This window comes from Piliocolobus tephrosceles, chromosome 2 (genome assembly GCF_002776525.5).
Source record: "Piliocolobus tephrosceles isolate RC106 chromosome 2, ASM277652v3, whole genome shotgun sequence".
NCBI lineage: Eukaryota > Metazoa > Chordata > Mammalia > Primates > Cercopithecidae > Piliocolobus > Piliocolobus tephrosceles.
This window is the reverse complement of record NC_045435.1, coordinates 36,863,636-36,883,074: the sequence shown is the minus strand read 5'-3', so window position 1 is coordinate 36,883,074 and position 19,439 is coordinate 36,863,636. Positions and strand designations below refer to the sequence as shown.

General features: G+C 36.6%; 1 protein-coding gene across 1 annotated transcript in view; it reads right to left on the bottom strand.

Annotated features, from left to right (window-relative positions):
* GTF2E1 (general transcription factor IIE subunit 1) overlaps positions 1-19,439 on the bottom strand; it is a 37,818-nt gene that overhangs the window by 12,326 nt on the left and 6,053 nt on the right. Inside the window, exon 3 of the mRNA XM_023214399.2 lies at positions 171-372. Coding sequence (XP_023070167.1) covers positions 171-372 — 202 coding nt within the window. The remainder of the gene's footprint in view (positions 1-170; positions 373-19,439) is intronic.

Here is a 19,439-nt window from a genome sequence, read left to right as displayed (position 1 = left end):
CATTACAGGCACATGTTAATAAGACAAATGTGGCAGAACTGAGAACCTGTGTAACATTACAGTCTTGAGTCTCCTAGTAAATTACCCACTCTTGCTCTCCAAAGTATAGGTAGTTAAAACAAGAACAGGTTGAAAAGTATTCTTAGTAAGAGCACAGGGCCTACACTCACCTCTGTTTCAGGGCTGGGATTTCTGTGGGTTCTGGCTCAAGTATTTCATAGGCCAAGTTCACATCCTCTGTCTCCCGAAGCAATGCATAAATGGGCTCAATTTGTTCATTAAACCTTGCCAAAAGTGTGCGTGCATCTTTTTTGGGCATTGCTGATTCATCCTCTTCTACCTCTGTATGACAAAAAGTACAGCGGAAAGTTCCTACAGAGAAAATAAGTATCTCAGGTCAGGGAGAAGACTTTAGCAGACAGTTGATACCTCCACCCTCCCCCAATATCTTATTATTAAAACTTTCAAATATACACAAAGGTTGAAAGAATTTCACAGTGAACAGCCATGTGAACACCGTTTAGATTCTACAATTAGCATTTTGCTATTTATCACATATCTATCCATCTATCATTTTTGATGTATTTCAAAGTAATTTCATCTCTAACTTCAGCATAGTTTTTAATCACAATATTTCTAACATATATTTATTTTAACTTAAAGCCAAATTCTTTACAGCTTACCACAACTTATACCCTTTCTCGGCAGTTTTTCTCTTTTCTTTTTTTTCACATTACACATTTGGGCCTCCATAATGCGGAAGGCCAAATAAATACCTAAAACCAAGAGTTTCTGGTCATCCTGAACATTGTCACAGGCTATTTTTTAAAATTTATTAACCATTTGTATCTAATCAATCCAATCTATTATGCTAAAACTCACATTCTTAAACATTACTTAACAGTCTACACCACTAGCCACACCTGGATTTCCAGTTTGGTTATTCTCAAAGACAGGAATATGCATCCTTCCTGAGTCAACTTACTTGAAAGATTAAAAGAGAACATATAAGTACTTAGTGTCTGGCAAATAGTTAAGTACTCAAACATTTAGCTATAAAAGGCCCCATGTATGATTGATACATAAAGAATGAACAACTGAGTGATCTCTACTTCAACATAACACTAGAGCCTACTGATACATTACCAGTATAATAATTTTCTTTACTGCCCCTCACACATAGCCAATAGCATGTAAATTATTTGTTCAAATACCCTAAAATACATCTTCCTATTGTCTAAATGCCACCTAATCTATATCTATCCCAAATAACTGAGAAAGAGAGAGAAAAGCAGCCCTTCACAGCTAGGAGGTGGCTCAGCACTCACAGCTAGACTTTGGCATTTTTCCGTCAAACAGGATCTCACAGATCACCAACATCAGACTATGATGGAAGTGAGGCAAACCCAATCCACTGTGGAATTGCGTCTGAGAACAGACAAAAGCAAGGACTCCATGCAAACCACAAAAAAATCCCATCTTGCACAAGTGACTGCTGCTTCTTTACCAATTAGTTTTAGTGTCACCCTGTTCTTGTCACCTCCTAGATAAGATTTATTAAGATACCCAATCACAGAATTTCCCCATTTCTTCACAGCATCCAATCCAAAGGAAACCTTCATCGCTTCCCTGAATCCTCCCCAAAATTACCCAACAAAAGCCCACATTCTTCAAGTCTGTCCAACATCATCTTACTGACATTTCATGGTTTCCCATGGTATGTGGCTTCCCTTGCTGTGGAAAGCATCAATAAACCTAACTTTGTTTACTACAGGTGTGTACCTGATAGTCTTTGACTAATGGTCACCAACATAAAGATTATAACTTAATCAAATGGACAAGAATACTATTTACCAAAGTAAAGACAGGAAGAACAAGTTTTTTTGTTTTTGTTTTTAAGCAAAAGATATCAAATTGCTTTAAATATAAAAATGAATGTGTAGAAAGCCAACTTATTACAACTGCTAACCACTCAGCTCAAGAGAGGGGTTTAGACTACAAATTTAGAGATGAGAACCAACAACCTATAGGTGGTAACTGAAGCCATATAGTAGATAGGAGCATCCGAAGAGATTAAAGAGAGTGAGAAGAGGCAGTTAAGGCATAAACTCAAGGAATGAGGAATCCTTGAGAAACAGAAATGGTGCAACCAGAGTGACAGGATGGTGTTTCAAGGAAATGGTATAGTCCTAATATTTCAAAGCCAACAAGAGTTGAAAACTAGCCTTTATATTTGGTAACAAAGGGTAAGAAGCAATCTTGGCTAGAGAGGTTTTAGGTAGAATGTTATATTATTCTCTAACTGTTCCAAGCTGTCTCAGCCTCTTCTCTTCAACAGAAGCAAGGAATATAATCATGTGGGGGCTTAAAAATAAACCACATAAAGTAGGGTTGAATATAGCTCTTAAATACCTGCTGAATTAAAAAACACACCAATGTGAGACTGGGACTTAAAGTGACTGTTGAAAAATAAGCACCTACAGAGACTATCAATGAGAACTAATAGTTTGGAAGACAAGTTATCTAGTTCTGTAGTTTTCAAATATGTTTTTTAAGGAAGGAATCCCATTTCTCAAATGGAAAGGGGGTTAATATATAAACAGAAAAGCAAATGCTCTGGAGTAAAGTCGTGAAACACAGCTAAGACAAAGGTCAATACTCCAACCCTCTCATTATCTGTTTTCAAAGCATCACAAACTGGCCTCCTCAATGCTTCCCATCAGGCACACTCTGCTGCAGAACCTTTGCACTGCTGTGCCCTCTACCCAGATGCCTTCCCTCCAGAAAATCACATGGCTCATCTCCAAACTTACTTCAGTTCTTTACTCAGAAGCCATGAGTAAGGCCTTCCATAGCCAACATTATCTAAAATTTCAATACTGTCTTGTCCACTCAAACAATCTTACCCTCTTTCATTTTCTTTTCCCTTAGCATTATCATTATCCAACATGTTTTACTATTTATCTAATTTATCATTAAAAAGTCATGTTATACCTGAATTTTTAAAAAAATGTCCTCCCAAAAACCCCATTTCTCATTTCAAGACAATATGTACTCCAAACTTCAGCTTTAAGTAAACAAATCAACATGCTTGTCAGTGTAGCTCATCCTCGTAAAACAGCAGTGCTTTTATTTGGGGAAAAGAGAGGAAGACAGAGAACACTACTAATACCATTATTTCATAGAAGGACAATCTCAGAATGACAGTCCTTTAACTAGAGTAATTTATTTTCATGAAAAAGAATAGAGGGAAAAATAAACAAAGTATATAGTCATAAGGCACCTGAATTCTAATCTCAGCTAAATTTAACAAGAGTTACTTACAGAAGGGCTGATTTTGCAGGTATGAAAAGAGCAGCTTTAAAACTATTATTAAGAACTGTGAAGGGTCTGAGATTTTACCCTACTTGTAAGCTAACAAGTTATTCTGCCAGTTTCATGGGTGCTGGCAGAAGACACAAGACCCCAGGTCAGAGACAAAGAACTTTACTACTCAAGGCAATAGCAGTAGCCAGGGTCAATATTTAAGCCAGTTCCCCATGCCCCAATTTCCATGGAGTGTGACAGAAGGGCCAGGTAACAATTATACATGCAATGGGTTGTGTTACAGGAAAGAAAGCCTGAGCTTAAAAGGAACTCAAATATTTTAAATGGGCATAAGCATGCCCATTCTTTGCACTGAAGGGTGGCATTATCCTTACTGCACTAAACTCTATGTAAACATGCTCTGGAAGGAGACACGTTTTATACTGGACCATAAGCAAACCTGCTCTTTGCTCTGAAGAGAAATACTATCTGTCTTCCAAGGCAGCTCGCTACATAAACATCCTTGAAAATGATAGTCCAGGAAAAATGCAATCAGTCTGTATCTCTGCTCGCAAGACATGCATAACATGTGAGAGACCCATGGAGAATAGTCTCCCAATAATTACCACGTCTAGCAAATATTACAAAAGGAAAAGCTAGCCTGACATCTCTGAGCCCTATGTTTATCACAAAAACATTAGTTGTAAATGAGAAGCCTGTCAAAGCCAAATGTAGAATTTCTTATTTTTCTTCTCGGACCCTAAAAAATCCAAGAAAAGTAAGAAATTTGACATTTTATGGAAAATGACTTAAGACTGGTTTAATACACCAGCAGCATTTTGTATACATTTCACTACACATTATAAAAATGCAAATCAGTTTTCCTGAAATCAGAAGGGGCAAGTGGCAAGGGGCAGGAGGACACGGAAACCTAGCACATACTATGTACCAAGGAAGCACCCAAGTAACTGAGAGAGTGGTGGTGGCATACACAGACAGAACCAGTCATCAAGAAGCTTTAACAGGGAAGAAAGATGTCTGGAGATGAAACAATCAGGGATCAGTGCAAAAAATAAAGTACATAAATGTTTTGGAGTTCAAAGAAGGAATGTGACTTCTAGCTGAGGGCACTAGGAAAAGCTTATCGAGAAGGTAAACCTTTTTGAGATAGAGTTTAGAAAATAAAAGATGAAGAAGATGAAGGGGTAAGGGAACAGGACATTCTAGATCATCATAAGAGAAGTAGGGTGGTTGAAAAATGATGCTAGACTGCAATTTCAGTCTGATAGGAAAATACCAAAAAGAATGATAAAAAACAGAATTAACAAGATAAACTGGGGTGACCATAAGTGGATCTTGAATGATACGCTTCATTTTGACTTCATTCTTTAGTAATAGGAAAGCCACAGAAGGGTGTTAGGAAAGACCATGAAGTCATGAAAACTAATATTTACATATATTGATCTGCCTGAGTGGCTTGAGATGGCCTCCCAATAAGGCAGTTCTTAACTGAGTGACTGCATAAAAATCCCCTGTGGAATTTATACTTAGGCTCCATGCCAGAAATGCTGATCCCAGAGGTCTAGAGTTGGGCCCAGGAATGAGAATTTTTAAAGTTACACGAGGAATTCTGATGCCTACACCTGGTAGAGAGCTGCTATTAAGCAATATGATAAACATCCCAACTCTTCTTATAACTAGACCATTCTACACTAAGTAGTGTGCATAGACTATACTACTCAAGAATGAGAGAAGAAACTGGAATTGAAACTCAGAGCTCTGCACAATTTTTCCCTTTTCACATATAAGATCAAGAAGGCAAAAACCAGAAACGGTGAATCCAAGGCATGCAAGGGGGAACATGCAAGCTAGATCTAAGAATGTGGCAACAGAGAGAAAATGAAGGCTACAAAGATTTTTTAGGCAAAGCTTGACAAATGATGGGGTTAGGAAGAAAAAAGGAGTTCTATGACAACACATTTGTTTGATCAACTATACTCAGAAACCACAAAAAGAACTAAGAAAACTATTTACAAATATTCCTATATATTCATCAGAAGCAAATCTATGCAATAATTCTATCCAAATCTGACATAAAAGGAAATGAATGCTTAAGAGGAGTTAAGTTTACCAAGTCATAGCTTGAAAACAAAAATCACTAAACTTGGATTCAAATACAAATCTGTCTCAAAAGACTAAATTCACTAATCCTGAATTATGCATTCCTTTTCCAACCTACTATCAGCCCTGCCAGCTACAATTTAGCAAACTTTTCCCATGTATATACACTAGCTTTATTTTTAAAAAATATTGAATGGGAGAAAAGATTTATAACAAATAATCTATTTAACAAACATAAGTGCCTGTCACATACCTTGCATTTACTTGGCTGATTCTTAACCTACCAGGTTTGCCAAACAAATAAAAATAAATCCAACTGCAGATAACCAACAGGCATTGAAAGTGGGAAGAAAAAATATCTTTTATAAATAGTATTTCAAAGCTATATTTTAGGGTTATCTACTCAATAGTATAGGAGTGTCCCAATTTTATGACTCGGGATTCTTCTACGGAAGCTAAGTTATCACTCCAAATGAGAAAAGAAATGGATACCTAATTGTGGAGATGAGGGGGACAGTGGCAGAAGAGGGGGGGAAAGGGAAAGAGTTCTACACCATTTTAATTTTAACTTTCTCCAAAATAATAAAAGTAAAAGCAAAAATGAATTGGCAGTGGCGGGGGGGGGAAGGGATTGGTAACAACAATAAAAAAAAAAAACAGTAATGCTCAGCAAAATTTGAAACTTGACATTTTTCCTTTGCTAAATACAGAAGAAAATTTAAGTGGTATATTTTATACCAGCCAAGGCCTTCAACTTAACTGCTTCCAACATACTACTCATTTTAACAAACATGTTACTCACTGTAATTATATGAGTATTCATTCAGTCAAGAGAATAAATAAATACAAAAAAAAAACCAAAGCAAAAAAAAGAAAACTCCACCAAAAACTTGTTTATTCTCTTAAGTTTGACATGTATGTGCTCTGGAAATGCATAATTGACAAAAAGGACATAGACCCATTATACTATGGGCAGAAGACATTATTAGTCAAACCCTCAATTAGTCATTACTTAGCATTATATTTTTCTCTCTTCAGTCCAGTATATACAATGAATAAGCCATCAGCTAATGCCCACAATTCACTGACAAATATTTGCAAAGGCATTAGTTGCAAATGAAATATTCAGCCATTTTTCTCACAAATTTTTAAAAAATCAAAATAAGCTCAAATGCTTTGATATGGCACAGGGTGCTTCAGTGCTCAAGTGGGACTCATATTGCAGCCCATGTCCTCAAGGCTGGCCAAGGAAACAGGGAGGATCAAATATCTGCTGCTGCAGAGCCCTCACCCCAGAACAGCGGGTTTGATATCCTCAGGGCTTCTGACATTCAGCCTTCCTAAGTTCAGCCAATCATCTTCTGAGCTACTTTCATGGCCCTCACATTCTAGTTGGGGGTAGTTAAGACACAAAAAAATCACATCAGTAGTATATAAATATTATGGGGGAAAAAAAGCAGGGAAGAAAGAAGGTGAAGGGAAAGGGGTGTTGCTCTATTATACAGGAAACTCAGGGCAGGCCTCTCTGATATAGTAATGTATGAGCAGAGACTTAAAGATGGGAGCAAATCATGCAAATGTTTGGACAAGGGAAAATAGCATGCAAAAAGGCAAATAAAGTAAAGGCATGCCTGGTCACACAAAGCACAAATAAGGTGGCTGCTGTGAACATGGGAAGAGTGATAGAAATAGTCTCCAAAAGGTGAAATTGGGGAAGAAGCAACTAGAAGACTTTATACATTCTGTTGAGGACTTTGACTTTTCTGAGGGAAAGAAGAAGCCTCTGTAAGATTTTTAACAGAAGAGTGGCATGCCCTGATATGCTACAAGGAGCACTAGTTGCTATGACAAACGGTCTACACGGGAAGCAAGGGTGAAAGCAAGGGAACTACTTAAGAGAGCTTTGCAAAATCTAAGCAAGAGACAATGGCATGCATAATTTTTCCGGACAATCTTACGAAAAAACTTTGAATCCAAGTTTTTTACTCCCCTTCACTCAAAAAGCTTCCCGGAAAAAGAAAACAACAAAAGACACTTCAGAGTTCCACGTTAAAACTAAGTAGCTAGAAACAGAACTCCCAGGATTTTAGTGAGATAAGGAGGAAACTATAAAATTTCAAGACATAACACTAACATATATGATTAATTTTACTGCACTGTAAACATCCAACCACCACATAGCTTAGGAAGCATATTTAGATACTGTTTCCCCCTCCCACTGAATATTTTATGAAATACATAAAACCACCCCCCAAAATTCAATTTAGTTTGTCCTTCCTTAAATGGGAATTTATCTGGATTTGGTCTAATCATGCATCATTCCTCCATTCTGGAACTCATTATGAAGGGGAAAAAAGGTACAGTATTGAGGAGGAAGGGCAGAAAACAATAAACTGAAGGATAGTACATGGATAAATATTAAAGCTTGCAATAAATTATCTAAACTAGGCCCAAATCAAATTCATCTCAGCATGCAGAATCAAACTCATCTCAACTATCTGAAAGACAATAGCCAATAGAATATATAGAATATATATATATATATATGGAAGGTAGTGAATTGGGGAGATTGGAAAAATAAGCCAGCTTAAATAATTACTCTCCATTATGCCTATGCATTTCTGAAGATGACATAATTAAACAGAGCATATTTTCTATATGAATACTATAACTGGGGGGGTTCCAATTCCTAACCAAGGCTTCTAAATTAACCCAAAGTGACTAACATAATCCTCTAAAACCAGTGATAAAACCCCCAAGCTTCTCCATACTTTTAGAATGTCAAATACGTTCCAAATCAAAGAGTTAAGTATAAAATTAGAGTTGAGAGAAGCCATATATGGTATAGAATAGGATGAACTTACCATTTTACACATGCTAAAAGAAGGCCAAGAATGGTTGGTTACAGGATTTGCCCAAGGTAACAGTTACTAACATGACTACGACTAAAAGCTAGGGCTCTGGAATCTTAATATCCTGTTGTTTTACTGTCTTACAGCCACTGCTGAAAATAAAACCCAAAAAACTTCTGGAAATGACATGAACACTGAATACACTGATTATGCGAAAGGACCCAACATAATAAGTGTTCTAAATAAAACCATACAATATTATGAGAAGTTGACCAAGCATTACTAACCATTAGCTGTTTTAACAAAGTATTTAAGAATCACTTTGCATCAAAAGAGACAAAGAAAGCCACTACATAAAGGTAAAGAGATCAATTCAACAAGAAGAGCTAACTATCCTAAATGTATATGCACCCAGTAAAGGACCACCTAGATTCATAAAGCAGTCCTTAGAGACCTACAAAGAGACTTAGACTCCCACACAATAATAATGAGAGACTTTAACACCCCACTGTCAATATGAGACAGATCAACGAGACAGAAGATTAACAAGGATACCCAGGACTTGAACTCAGCTCTAGACCAAGTGGACCTAATAGACATCTACAGATCTCCCCACCCAAAATCAACAGAATATACATCCTTCTCAGCAATAAATCGCACTTATTCTAAAATTGACCATATAATTGGTAGTAAAACACTCTGCAGCAACAGAAATCGCAACAAACTAACTGTCTCTCAGACCACAGTGCAATCAAATTAAAATTCAGGAATAAGAAACTCACTCAAAACTGCACAACCACATGGAAACTGAACAACCTGCTCCTGAATGACTACTGGGTAAATAATGAAATGAAGGCAGAAATAAAGATGTTACTTTGAAACCAATGACAACAAAGATATAACATAGCAGAATCTCTGGGACACATTTAAAGCAGTGTTTAGAGGGAAATTTACAGCACTAAATGCCCACAAGAGAAAGCAGGAAAGATCTAAAATTGACGCCCTAACATCACAATTAAAGGAACTAGAGAAGCAAGAACAAACAAATTCAAAAGTTAGCAGAAGGCAAGAAATAACTAAGATCAGAGCAGAACTGAAGGAGACAGAGACACAAAACACGCTAATGAATCCAGGAGCTGGTTCTTTGAAAAGATCAACAAAATAGATAGACCGCTAGCCAGACTAATAAAGAAGAAAAGAGAGAAGAATCAAATAGACGCAATAACAAATGATAAAGGGGATATCACCACCAATGCCACAGAAATACAAATTACCATCAGAGAATACTATAAACACCTCTACACAAATCAACTAGAAAATCTAGAAGGAATGGATAAATTCCTGGACACATACACCCTCCCAAGACTAAACCAGGAAGAAGTTGAATCTCTGAATAGACCAACAACAGGCTCTGAAATTGAGGCAATAATTAATAGCCTACCAACCAAAAAAAAAAAAAAAAAGAGTCCAGGACCAGACGGATTCACAGCTGAATTCTACCAGAGGTACAAAGAGGAGCTGGTACCGTTCCTTTTGACACTATTTCAATCAATAGAAAAAGAGAGAATCCTCCCTAACTCATTTTATGAGGCCAGCATCATCTTCATACCAAAGTCTGGTAGAGACGCAACAAAAAAAGAGAATTTCAAGCCAATATCCCTGATGAACATCAATGCAAAAATCCTCAATATAATACTGGCAAACTGAATCCAGCAGCACATCAAAAAGTTTATCCACCATGATCAAGTCAGCTTCATCCCTGGAATGCAGGGCTCGTTCAACATATGCAGATCAATAAACGTAATCCATCACATAAACAGAACCAACGACAAAAACCACATGATTATATCAATAGATGCAGAAAAGGCATTCGACAAAATTCAACAGCCCTTCATGCTAAAAACTCTCAATAAACTAGGCATTGATGGAATGTATCTCAAAATAATAAGAGCTATTTATGACAAACCCACAGCCAATATCATACTGAATAGTCAAAAACCGGAAGCATTCCCTTTGAAAACTAGCACAAGACAAGGATGCCCTCTCTCACCACGCCTATTCAACATAGTGGTGGAGGTTCTGGCTAGGGCAATCAGGCAAGAGAAAGAAATAAAGGGTATTCGGTTAGGAAAACAGGAAGTCAAACTGTCTCTGTTTGTAGATGACATGATTATATATTTTAAAAACTCCATGGGTTCAGCCCAAAATCTCCTTAAGCTGATAAGCAACTTCAGCAAAGTCTCAGGACACAAAATCAATGTGCAGAAATCACAAGCATTCCTACACACCAATAATAAACAGAGAGCCAAATCATGAGTGAACTCCCATTCACAACTGCTACAAAGAGAATAAAATACATACGAATCTAACTTACAAGGGATGTGAAGGACCTCTTCAAGGAGAACTACAAACCACTGCTCAACGAAATAAAGGAGGACACAAATGGAAGAACATTCCATGCTCAAGCATAGGAAGAATCAATATCATGAAAATGGCCATACTGGCCAAGGTAATTTATAAATTCAATGCTATCCCCATCAAGCTATCACTGACTTTCTTCACAGAATTGGAAAAAACTACTTTAAATTTAGTATGGAAGCAAAAAAGAGCCCACATAGCCAAGACAATCCTAAGCAAAAAGAACAAAGCTGGAGGCATCACACTACCTGACTTCAAACTATACTACAAGGCTACAGTAACCAAAACAGCATGGTACTGGTACCAAAACAAATATATAGACCAATGGAATAGAACAGAGGCCTCAGAAATAACACCACACATCTACAACTATCTGATCTTTAACAAACCTGACAAAAACAAAGAAAAGGGGAAAGGATTCCCTACTTAATCAATGGTGCTGGGAAAACTGGCTAGCCCTATGGAGAAAGCTGAAATTGGATCCCTTCCTTACACCTTATACAAAAATTAACTCAAGATGGATTAAAGACTTAAATGTAAGACCTAACACCACAAAAACCCTAGAAGAAAACCTATAGGCAATATCATTCAGGACATAGGCATGGGCAAGGACTTCATGACTAAAACACCAAAAGCAATGGAAACAAAAGCCAAAATAGACAAATGGGATCTAATTATACTAAAGAGCTTCTGCAGAGCAAAAGAAACTATCATCAGAGTGAACAGGCAACCTACAGAATGGGAGAAAATCTTTGCAATCTACCCATCTGACACAGGGCGAATAACCAGAATCTACAAAGAACTCAAACAAATTTACAAGAAAAAAACAAACGACCCCATCAAAAAGTGGGTAAAGGATATGAACAGACACTTCTCAAAAGAAGACATTTATGCAACCAACATATGCATGTACAGCATAGATGACGTATGAAAAACTGCTCATCATCACTGGTCATCAGAGAAATGCAAACGAAAACCACAATGAGATACCATCTCACACCAGTTAGAATGACAATCATTAAAAAGTCAGGAAACAACAGATGCTGGAGAGGATGTGGAGAAACAGGAATGCTTTTACACTACTGATGGTAGTGTAAATTAGTTCAACCATTGTGCAAGACAGTGCGGTGATTCCTCAAGGATCTAGAACTAGAAATACCATTTGACACAGGGATCCCATTACTGGGGGTATACCCAAAGGATTATAAATCATGCTACTATAAAGACACATGCACACATATGTTTATTGTGGCACTATTCACAATAGCAAACACTTGGAACCAACCCAAATGACCATCAATGATAGACTGGATTAAGAAAATGTGGCACATATATACTATGGAATACTATGCAGCCATTAAGAAGGACAAGTTCATGTCCTTTGCAGGGACATGGATGAAGCCAGACACCATCATTCTCAGCAACCTATCACAAGGACAGAAAATCAAACACCGCATGTTCTCACTCACAGGTGGGAGTTGAATAAGAACACGTGGACACAAGGCAGGGAACATCACATACCAGGGCCTGTCAGGGAGTGGAAGGCTCAGGGAGGGATTAGCAGGAGAAATACCTAATGTAAATGACAGGTTGCTGGGTGCAGCAAACCAACATGACACATGTATACCTATGTAACAAATCTGCATGTTGTGCACATGTACCCCAGAACTTAAAGTATAATAAAAAAATAAATAAAAATTTTTAAAAAGAAAATAAAAAGAATCACTGTGCATTGTTAGATTTCTAAAGGGCTTCTGAAGGATGGTGTTAGGGATACAAGGTAACAGAACTGGAAGGATAAGCAAAAACTTCATAGTTTCTCTGTTATGACAGAGAAAATTGGTGGGTAAGTGGAAAAGTCACAGAGAAGAAAAACTAGTTTGCCATTTTAGTTTACATAGCTCTCTACTATTTGTGTCTTTACCAAGTTTTCATTCATATATTACTTATTTTATTTTACTACACAGAGTTTCGCTCTGTTGCCCAGGCTGGCAGTGGCATGATCTCGGCTCACTGCAACCTCTGCCTCCGAGGTTCAAGCAATTCTTGTGCCTCAGCCTCCAAGTAGCTGGAACCACAGGTGTGCGCCACCATGCCTAGCTTTTTGTATATTTAGTAGAGACGGGGTTTCACCCGGCAGGCCAGGCTGGTCTTGAACTCCTGACCTCAGGTGATGCGCCCACCTCAGCCTCCCAAAGTGCTGGGAGGGATTACACACGTTGAGCTACCACTCCCGGCCATATATTACTTATGTACTTTTAAAAGAAAGAAAACGAATGCCATATTGAACTCTCCAAAAACATTCAACTCGCTCTTAATCAATATGCAGAAACTATACAGTCATTCCTGGGCTTTTCTGAAAGCATTATCAAGTCCTTTTTTGCAACTTTTATAACTTATAATGTTCAGGGGAATATCTATTAAAACATAATTTTGAAGTCTCAAAAAGTCACCTTTTAGTCTCATTCCTAAACTTTATTTTCATAAAGCAAATTTCTTCAGTTTAACTGGGCAAGGGAAAATGTATAGAAAAAGGAGTTGCTATTAGCAAACAGTAGCACACATGACAGGAACATAGTTTTACATTACATTTAATTATTTTACCTATAATAAAAAGAAATTCGAAAAATTATCTTTTAAAAATTCACCACAGAACACATAACACTGCAAAATACTCATTCATCTGCATGCAAAAGAAAAATCAGATTTAATGTTTTTGAAATTCAGAATCAAATGTATCAATGATTTACACAACACAACCTCACCCTCCAAAATTCAATTTAATCAATAAAATTGGCTTCTCCCTCCTTAAATAGGAATTTACCTGGATTTGTTCTAATCATGCATCATTCCTCGATTCTGAAACTTATGATAAAGGGGAAAAAAGGTACAATGTGGGGGAAGAAGGGTAGAAAACAACAACTGAAGGATGGTACATGGATGAATATTAAAGCTTCCAATAAATTCTCTAAATTAGGCCCAAATCAAACTCATCTCAACTATCTGAACGACAATAACGAATAGAATATTGCATCAAAACCCAAAGCATCAAAACCAGAAAGCAACTCTTCACAAATAAGCAAATAAATTAGCTCTTATGTCATTGGCATTGAAATACAAAAAAGATAAAAGATTTTTTGTTTTGTTTTGTTTTTTGAGATGAAGTTTCACTCTGTTGCCCAGACTGGAGTGCAGTGGTGCAATCTCAGCTCACCGCAACATCTGGCTCCTGGGTTCAACGGATTCTCCTGCCTCAGCCTCCCAAGTAGCTGGGATTACAGGTGCGCTCCACCATGCCCAGCTAATTTTTGTATTTTTAGGAGAGACAGGGTTTTGCTATGTCGGCCAGGATGGTCTCGAACTCCTGACTTCAAACGATCCGCCCACCTTGGCTTCCCAAGGTGCTGGGTTTACAGGCATGAGCCACTGCAGCCAGCCAAAATGTTGTTTTTTTAAAAAAGTTCTCAAATCCTCAAAATCAAAAGCAGCAGAATTTTTAAAAATCAGACCTAAAGGTTTTGGGGGGGAAGGGTAGAAGAGCAACGATACTTGTTCCTATCTTTCCAGAACTTGTTTTTATATATATTTTAACTTATTTTAATAAACACCCCCCTCTCTTGCTCCCCCCACTCCCCAATCCATACCTTTGAGCTTTCTGGCATAATTGTCTAATTAACCCATGCTGGGTAAGATTCCAAAGACTGAGAACTCAGCAACTGAGCAAAACAACCTTGGAAAGATTTCTTCTTGTTTGTGTTTTTAGCACTTCAGGAATTGAAAACACTGCTTATAAGATACCTCCTGTCCTGGCAGTAACAAATGCTGGCAAGCATGTGGAGGAAAGGGAACTGTCGTACACTGCTGGCGGGAATGTAAATTAGTATAACCACTATGGAGAACAGTTTGGAGGTTCCTCAAAAAACTAAAAATAAAGCTACCATATGATCCAGTAATCTCACTGCTAAGTATATACCCAAAAGAAAGGAAATCAGTATATCAAAGAGATATCTGCACTCCCATGTTTGTGGCAGCACTGTTCACAATAGCTAAGATTTGGAAGCAACCTAAGTGTTCATCAACAGATGACTAGATAAAGAAACTGTGGTACACATACACAATGGAGTACTATTCAGCCACAAAAAAGAATGAGATTCAGTCATTTGTAACATGGACGGAACTGGAAATCATCATGTTAAGTGAAATAAGCCAGGCACAGAAGGATCAACATTGTACATTCTCACTTATCTGTGGGATCTAAAAATCAAAACAATTGAATTCAGGGACACAGAGAGTGAAAGGATGATTACCAGAAGCTGGAAAGGGTAGTAGGGATGGGGGATGGCTAACAAGTACAAAAAAAAGAGTTAGAAAGAATGAGTAAGACTTACTATTTGATAGCATAACCAGGTAACTATAGTCAATAATTATACATTAAAAATAACTAAGAGTATAATTGGTTTGTAACACAAAAAATAAATGTTTGAGGGGATGGATACGCCATTCTCCATGACCATTCTCCATGACGTTATTATACATTGCATGCCTGTATCAAAACATCTCATGTACTCCATAAACATAAACACCTACTTGGCCACAAAAAAATTTCTTTTAATTAAAAAAAATTTTAAAGGTATCTCCTATCCTAAGTAGAAAGAGATGAAGACAGGAAAAAGTAGCCTGCCCTATGAAGGCAAACTCTTTAATTGAGTCTCACAAATACAGAATCCTAATAATTTTTAAATGTTAGGGTAAGGGAACAGAAAAGGAATCCCAATGAATGAGGCCATCAGGAAACGGATCTGTCCAAATCAAAAAGCTTTATCTGTAGACACAAGCCAAGAAGGGGCTCATATAATTTAACTCCAAACTTACATATGAACATCTTAAGTAGATACCAAGTTTACTTGACTATTCCAAGTGACTCAGAGCTCATCGCTAGAAGAGAACTACTCAATTGTTGGCTGTTTTTAAGAGTTATTTATTAGAGACTTACTTAATTATCAAAGACTTCTTTATGCTAATCCTAAAATCTGTTGCTAAGTCTTTCCATGGAGCCAAACAAAACAAAGTGAATCTCCGTGAAAAGTGTCATATTCTCCCTTAATAGTAAATCTAAAACAGTCTAGCAATGTATATAACCCTAAATTTATTCGTTATTACATTATAAGATCTTCCAAATCCAAGAGTACAACACAGGCATGTACATTGCACCCACATACACATTATTTGATGAGTTGAACTAGATAATCTCTCAATTTCTATTTCTAAGATTTTATTAAATATACATTTATAAGATTCCTTTTTAAAAAAATTTAAATTATCTCATGTCAAAATTTAAAATGTGACTCCTAGGTCTCTAGGTGAATGCAGTAAAAGGGGCTCCCAAATTATTTCCAATTCAAACATCTAACAATTCCACTCCACTCACCCACAGTAAAACTACAATGCCATATATGTTTTTAGAGAAGCTCTAAAATTGTATTTTTTTGCCCAATATTCCCACTGCCAAGAATTCATAAGGAAAAATGTGAACAGGAATAACATGCTATATATACGAAAGTATTCAAAGCATCTTATCTATACCAGCAAAAAATAGATACCACCAGAGTGCCCAAAAGGACGGGAAAGCAAAATAGGAAAAAATTACACCTATTAAAACAGATTTTGAACACTAGATAGAAACAGGAGAGTTTAGTACATTAAGAAACCAAGAGATCATAAACTATTCTAAGCTATGATTGTAATTGTAGGTAATATGTAAAAGGCTGGTGGCTTTGTGAGTGATTTTTTTCTCTTCAAATTTGTCTCTGGCATTATGGTTGCATAATTTTTAAACTAAAAATGGAAAATATAAAGCTATTTCCAAATCATCTAACCTTAACATCGAAAAATCTTAAGATACCCCTCTCCCCCTCAGGAGAAGCATGCTGTTGAACTTAACTTAGAAGTGCCATTAACTCAATCACCCATGGCTGAGACTGCTAAAATAGAAATACTTAAGTCTATTTAAATGGTCAGGAAGCTTGCTAAATCTAAAACACGCATTTATGAAACACAAGATGTTATTTTGCTGATTCATTGAGAGATTTCATGTCATGTTTTTGTTTTGATTACATAATCCTCCCATATTTTAGAAACTTAAAACAGCTGGTTTTACCTTAATGATTAAGCTTCTGAGGGACTAGTGTGCAAAGAATAGGTTATTCCATTTTAATAAATAATGTATCTATATATCTGAAGAGAGTTCAACCCAGAAATACCAAAAGCAAATCTAAATGGAAAGTATGGAGAAAATCTACAATCTTTAGGAAAAGTAGAGATGGAGTAGGGAAAAGTGGTAAACTGAAGCAGGAAGATCGATGGCTTATGTGTGAATTAACAATGGTAAACAATCCTTGCTGGGCTGTTTCCTCAGTCCAGAATTTGCAGGTGGTCCTCAGGAGCTCATCTAGGAGTTACTACCCTTTGTCCTGTGGCAGAGAGTTGCCCATACACTTGAGTTAAGCACTTTCTGTCAGGGAAAACAGTAAAGTCTAACAGGCTGCAAATCCAATTCCTGCGCATCCCCTAATTGCTCATGCACACCACAAGTCAATCTGAGAACTACTGAAAAGAAATGCAGGTAGAAGGCCATTAAATACTTCCATCACTTGATGAGAAATATTATCAATCTCCTCTAGCAACCAGGAAACTGGATTTGTACAGGACTGGGCTTAGAAAGAAAACTGCAATCTACCAATTTAGACAAAGTATAATTATCACAGCAGAAAAAGTTCCCTCCTACCTTACTGCACACACCAAATTTTTATTGCCCATCTTCCTCATAATGGGGTGGGAGTAGAGAAGAGAGAGATGAATACTGAGTAAAACAAGAAAGAATAATAGAGAAAAAAATACAAAGATTTCTAAAAGGAATGTATAGACCAAAGGAGGTTGTTGGGTATTAACAGTTTAAAAACAAAACAAAACAAAAACAAAACTCACAACATCAGAACTGGCAAGCAACTGGGGCCTAATATTGCCTAATCAGCACATTTTCCCCTTAAAAGAGCATCTAAATGAAAAGCCATATTACAATAAAAAGGCAAGTATGTTCTCAGAATGAGGGTCCCTAATGATTATAAATTTTTAATCATAATACCTCAGACTTCACTGTAGGACATAACTGCCAATTAAGTCAAGCATTAGTGTTGGCTGATGAGGGCACCCTCCCCTGAGTGACATCAAGATTAAGTGACTTATTCTTGCTCTCAGGTACCCCTTCTTTTCATCTTCATGCTGACCATAGCCCTCACATTAAAAATAGTCTTTGTTTACACTGGTCACAACTCAATTGTTTCAGTTTTAGCTTTATTTCATAAACTACTTTCATGCCCTCTACCCTAACTCCTTGATTCAAGTCACCTTGACTGTACCAGAATGTTAGGCCATCTCTTCCACAGGCCATCTATTGAGTTCAACGAGTTTCATTCAGAATCTAGGTGAAATTCAAGAATATCATGATCAATCTCCTAAATAATGATATATAAGTAGTGGAAATCATCTCCTTTTGAAAAGTTTCATTAAATTAAATATGACTCAAATGACAAATAAATGTAGTAGAAGCATGTTATTTTAGATTGCTCTAACGGACTGGATAACACCTTCTACTGTGGTCAAGAGTGATGAAGCCTCCACTGTTAAAACCAACATCTGTAGAGAATTACAAAACCAAACCCAGACCTCCTGTAAGAAATCTGTTAGAGTGAATGGCAAGAATCGTGAGACTTTTCTAGTCTATTTTGAAGAGCTCCAGATATATTCTACAACCTCTCTCTATAGAACACTCAAGCAATTCTCATACTGAGGATGGTTAAGGCTTTCTTATAATCAAGATCTCTCCTTGTGGAGCTTTTTCAAGGTAAAGAGCTAGGCTCAGACAAATTAAATGTTTAATTATGAATTCTTTAAATTCATCCAAAATCATTGCCTCATAGTAAGAAAAAAAAGGTCACAGATTATTTCTGGCTCTTTTTGTCATAACCTTAATTTATATTGGGGTTATTTCCCACTTAAAAAAATAATTTTAAAATTATTTAAAATGTACCATATACAACATAAAAATCAGAAAATAAAACATACACAGAAATCTGTACTTTTGTACGACAAAATATTTCATGGGTCAAAGTTTAAACTTTCAGATGAAGTTTTTAAAAAGACAGATCTATGAACTAAAAAGCAGCCTATACTCCTGAATTCAATCATAACAAAATGACTTAATCTAATAGCATTGAGTCCTTCTATAGATTTTTACCTATAGAAAGTAAGACAAAATTGATCCATTGAGTATTTAGCAAAACTAGTCTCTTTTTATTGTGTAAACAGATAACAAAATAACTATATAACTGAGAACTTTAAAGTTTCTCATGTTTATGCTAGAGATATTGTACTTTCAGAAAATGTATTTTCAGAAATATGCAGAAAATACATATTATATTTTCAGAAACATTTCTAAATTATGTTAAAAATCCTTAAAACTATTCAATCAAATCAGGCCAATTATATATCTTGTTGACAATTTTCTTCCAATAATAATGTGTATCTAAAGGACACTAAATGTCTTACCTTGGAAAGAATTCCCCTCTTTTCATCTGGCTAACTCTTATTTTAGGTCTGAAACGTTAACTTCTTCCAGAGGCCTTCCCCAAATCCAGATTACATGCCCTAGTTATATACTCCTGATACCACTTTCTACTTTCACTA